This window comes from Drosophila mauritiana, chromosome 2L (assembly GCF_004382145.1).
Source record: "Drosophila mauritiana strain mau12 chromosome 2L, ASM438214v1, whole genome shotgun sequence".
Lineage (NCBI taxonomy): Eukaryota > Metazoa > Arthropoda > Insecta > Diptera > Drosophilidae > Drosophila > Drosophila mauritiana.
Genome location: NC_046667.1, coordinates 19655613 through 19660130, shown reverse-complemented (window position 1 = coordinate 19660130; position 4518 = coordinate 19655613). Strand labels below are relative to the sequence as shown.

The 4518-nt window shown below is 43.1% G+C and overlaps 1 protein-coding gene across 2 annotated transcripts; it reads left to right on the top strand.

Moving 5' to 3' along the window:
• The first annotated feature begins 2671 nt into the window (after positions 1-2671).
• Positions 2672-3957, top strand: LOC117143429 (antigen 5 like allergen Cul n 1). 2 transcript variants are annotated; one of them, XM_033308139.1, is made up of 3 exons: positions 2672-2822; positions 2881-3272; positions 3323-3957. In XM_033308139.1, exons 1-3 carry the CDS (start codon positions 2703-2705, stop codon positions 3741-3743), a joined length of 933 nt encoding a protein of 310 aa, XP_033164030.1. In that variant the 5' UTR covers positions 2672-2702; the 3' UTR covers positions 3744-3957. The 2 variants fall into 2 exon arrangements, with proteins under 2 accessions (XP_033164030.1, XP_033164038.1); XM_033308147.1 differs by having other exon boundaries at positions 3348-3382.
• Positions 3958-4518: the final 561 nt, after the last annotated feature.

The following is a 4518-nucleotide window of genomic DNA, read 5'->3' as shown; positions in this document are numbered from 1 at the left end:
GGAGAAGAGCGACCTTCGGGCCGTAAACTAAAAATAAGGGAAATAGCCACGTTGTTTGCTCGTTCAAGCCGCCTTTATGCGAACTTGCCTCGATCATCTAGAATGCACGTGGTCTTAATTGCTGTTGCGAGCCAAGAAGCCATCTTCCTTTACAAACGCAATCACTGCATGTTGGTTAACTAAGCAGATTGTCTATGTAGATTTCAATTTCAAACGGTTCGATATATTCAAGAAACATCGAAATTCCTTGCTTAACTCATTTAAAGCATTCATTGCAATTGAGATCCTTTTAATGAGCACACATTTTCCAATGTTTATTCAAGCGCAATATGCTCCAATAAAGTTTCCGGCAATTCAGCCTGAACCAGGACACCTGAAATGGACCGAAAAGGAGACTGACTGTCAGTCCGGCGACTTAATACTAGCGGAAACGAAATAATGGCGCCAGAATGGAGCTGGAAATTGGGATTGTCATTGTGTGCAGATGTATGTGTGCATACGGGGATTCGTGGGCCTGCCATCTCCCATTCAATCAGGCAATTAACATTAATTATGATACGCGCTCGAGGACCCATTTCCCTTTGGCGGCCACTCATATCGTATACTTCACGCATTTGGCTCGCGTTAAAAGCATTTTTGCGACAACTGCTCCCGAAATTCAATTTCGGTTTCCTTTCTTCCGTGGCTTTTATTTTATTTTTTGCCAGCGACAATATGCGCTGCTGATTTCCCCACAGGCAATTGGGGGGATCGTAATTAATGCGAGGGGGGAGGAGGGGGGGGGGGGTGTTCCTGGGGCCTGTATGTGGAATCATCAGCCATCAAATACTCACATATGGCAATCGATATGACAATTTGGTGCATCCATTTTCAGCAACTAATTGGAAGGTAAAATCTCTGGAGAGGTGCAAAGTTTGCAAATATGTTGCAGTATTTGTTTAGTAAATATTATGTTTTGATTGCCGCCATTGAAAATATGCATTTAATATGCATAAATGTGAAACTAAAATCAGCGGAGAACTATCACATACCCTGGAACGTAGATATAGTGGCCGCACGGCGATTGCTAACAAACTTGCTCACTTTTATCTTCATGGGCGGTGGTAGAGTGGGCGTGGTCGTAGATAGTGGTCAAATAAGTGTATTCCAATAAAAATTTAAATCTTTATTGATAAATGTGGGCGTGACTGGTTTTTGTATGTGACATTCGAAACTTTTCAACGAATCTAGTTAACCGTTTTGCACTACGAGTAACTGGCATAATTACAGAAAAAGTGTATGGTTTTTTGGCGAAATTGATTTATTAAATATATAGTTAGTTGGTAGTGGATATGCAAACATTAGGCATTAAGAATATTCCCACAGGCTGAAAAAATGATTTAGAGAAATGTAACATGTGCTAGCGCTGATTTAATATATACTATGCAGATCTAATTTATAAACATGCCGCACTAGATTTTTTACACCCGGAGCATTTTTATTTAATTACTCTGAAACGTAGCTCCATTTCTATGAAAACCGCCTCGCTTTTCTCTATTTAACACGTCAAGAATTTCCACCTCTGATAACCTATTTCATTTGGATGCAAACTGTAATCGCGTTTTTTCACTTTGAAAACGAGCATGGCGTGAAAAACGTATGTAACGACTTCGGCACATTTTCAAACTTTTATTTTTGCCCCTCTGCTCTGTGTCGCATCGCTTACTCGGTTCGTTACCTTTCAAACTCAATTAGTTTAATTAATTTGACGTAACGGTGCCATCTCTTTGTTGCCAATAACATCAACCCGTCCGAAGATGTACAGATTCTGCACCAGGTATGAAAAACTCGCTGTGGGTGCCTGTGATTTTTCAACTCACTTTTTTAAGCCGGCTTTTTGGCGACTGCACTCGTCCTTTGGAAGACTTTAAAACCATTTGCTGCACTTTTCCAGCAACTTCTTAAGCAAGTCTTAAAATCGAACTTCTGCAGCTCCAGTGCTGTGTATTCTGTACTTACTTCGGTCCAACCGCCAATAAGTGGATTAGTCTTTTAGTTGAGTGGCTTAACGAGTTGCAGCCAGAGAGACAAAAAAGGGAAAAACTGGGGAATCTGACTTCCTTTTTTAGCTGAGCCCCTGTTAAGCGGCAAATGTGGTGCAGCTAATGTGTGTATTATTGGATTTATTATTTCACGGCAACTAAACAGGGGACTTTGCTGCCCATCGGTTGAATGGAGAACGCCGGGCTGCAAAAGTTCACGAGACAATTAAGTGGAGTACAAAAGCAGAAGTACGGAAACGAGTTTTCCCTCTTAATTTCCTCATTGAACGACTAAATGCTGCAATCAGACAGCCACTTAAGCTTAAGTCGCTTCCTGAATCAATTGCCTATGCCAGTTCTTTATGAGCCATGCAAAGTGCTTTGCATTTCAATGCAACAACCTATATAATTGATAGAAGTGACTTCTTCTTTAAATTTTAAGAACTGAATGACCAATTAGCCTGGTGCTATTCAAATCCATCTGCTGTTCCAGGGAAACGTACCATGCCCTAAGACACTTGGAATACAATGAATGAAGGAACGCCTTTCAATAGGTGATGTTAGCAACCTAATTAGTCGCGGATCAAGCGAAGAATCAACGATTTACTAGAAGCTCGTCAAGGCTTCGATTTATTTATTTCAAAACCTCTGCCAGAGTACACACCTCTGGTTATTTATGCCATGATACAGTGCATCTGGCTGCTGTTCGCCACATTTTATATTCCAGATACGGGCGCTTCAGATAAATGGTGCAAAGCTGACCTGTGCCGAGGACAACACGTGCTCTGCGATGACAATGGAGTGAGTGGGTAGTAAATGGTAGTCCAAATCATTCGGATCGCTCCACATATTCTTGCAGAATTTTGACTCCACTTGTCCCAAACAAGCCACAGCCATGCTGAAAATGAGCTGGGATATGATAGCCCTCATCGTGGACAAGCACAATGAATATCGCAACAAGTTCGCCGGCGGAATGGATGAGAATCCGAAGGCGGCGCGGATGACCACCATCGAATGGGATCCGGAACTGGCCAAAGTGGCCGACGGTCTGGTGCGTCGCTGTGAGCCCATCCGAGATCAGTGCGCCATAACCCCAACCTACAACCATGCCGAAGTCAGCTACTCGCTGGAAAAGTACTTCTGCATGACCTCGAAGAAGGAGGCCCTGAGGAAGCAACTCGATCACTGGTTTGACCCCAATAGGAAAGATGAAGTGCAGAAGCTGTTTTTCTCGTGGACTAAAAATCAGCAGTGAGTCCATGTACCAGGAAGTCCACCATATTATTGAAGACCGTTTCCAGGGAACTTTCCACAAACTACTTTCAGGTGCTGAGGGATCGAGCTAACCGCGTGGGCTGCGCCATAGTTGAGTATGTTCGGCCAGCTCTGGTCCACCAGTTGCTGAAGTGCGTCTACAACTGCGGAGTGAGTCTCTGCGAGGAGGAGGATAATCCCGTCTACGAGGACACCGACGAAGAAGCCGCATCTGAGTGCATGAAGGGGAGCAATAAACAATACAAGAATCTTTGCCACAAGGATGAGCTCGTCAAGAGCTGCAATGGCGGCTCACTTTTCGTCGAACCTGAAAATGATTATAACGATGGTCAAGAAGAGAATATGGAAAACGATTATGAAATCGAGTCCACCGTGTTCACACTTCCAACGTACGATCCAAATGATGTGCTGCCAACGTTACCAGACAACCCAGATTTCAATCCTTAAAATAGGTAAGGATTAGGATCAGGAGTTTAGATCAGAAAATTTAATTCATTCCGAACCAATTGGGATGCACAACAGTGAGTGAAAGGTGAAATACACATCTGACTCTAATATATTAAATATGTTCGTAGTATGGGTTACAAAATCCGCGAATTTGATTACTCTGTAAGCGGAAATGTGTGATTCATATGCGCAACCCTAATATACGTTTTCTGCTCCTCTGGTTCTGATGTGTGATATCTGTGGGATGTGTGGCTTTCGCAGCGAGTGGTCAGTAAAAGTGTATGAAATGCAAGCTCTCATACGGATGAGGTTTCTGGAAAGTGGGTTCCTTTGGCACCCGGGGAAATCAAGGAACCAGGACTCGCATGCCTGCCCCATTCGGCCACTTCAAGTGCAACTGTAAATGAAATGAAAACGACCGCAGAGTAGTAACAAAAACAGGACAACAAGCACTTTTCCCCCCTTTTCCGGAGCTTAGGCGTGTTTCCCATGAAAGGAGTGGAATTTCCACCAGAAGACTGAAACTTATCAAGAGAGAAAAGTGCAGGAGCCTGAAATTTCCTTAGTTCATTGCAATTTCAGCCTGCCATTTTGCAGTTCGGATTCGGATTCAATCAATTTCACGAAATAAAAGTCCTACCCTGATGCGCATTTCCACAGCAATGATTTCAGTTTTCAATCCGCTTTACTTTTACGAATTCCGAAAGGCAATAATCCTTATTTCATGCTCGGCTAGTGGTTACTAATTTAAGGCTAGCCACTAGTGCTGGCTGGT

Excerpts from the sequence above, each read along its gene's own strand:
- LOC117143429 (XM_033308139.1), top strand. The coding sequence starts at position 2,703 with ATGATACAGTGCATCTGGCTGCTGTTCGCCACATTTTATATTCCAGAT. Across the intron at positions 2,823-2,880 it reads TGCTCTGCGATGACAATGGA|AATTTTGACTCCACTTGTCC; the intron begins GTGAGTGGGTAG and ends ATATTCTTGCAG. Across the intron at positions 3,273-3,322 it reads TCGTGGACTAAAAATCAGCA|GGAACTTTCCACAAACTACT; the intron begins GTGAGTCCATGT and ends GACCGTTTCCAG.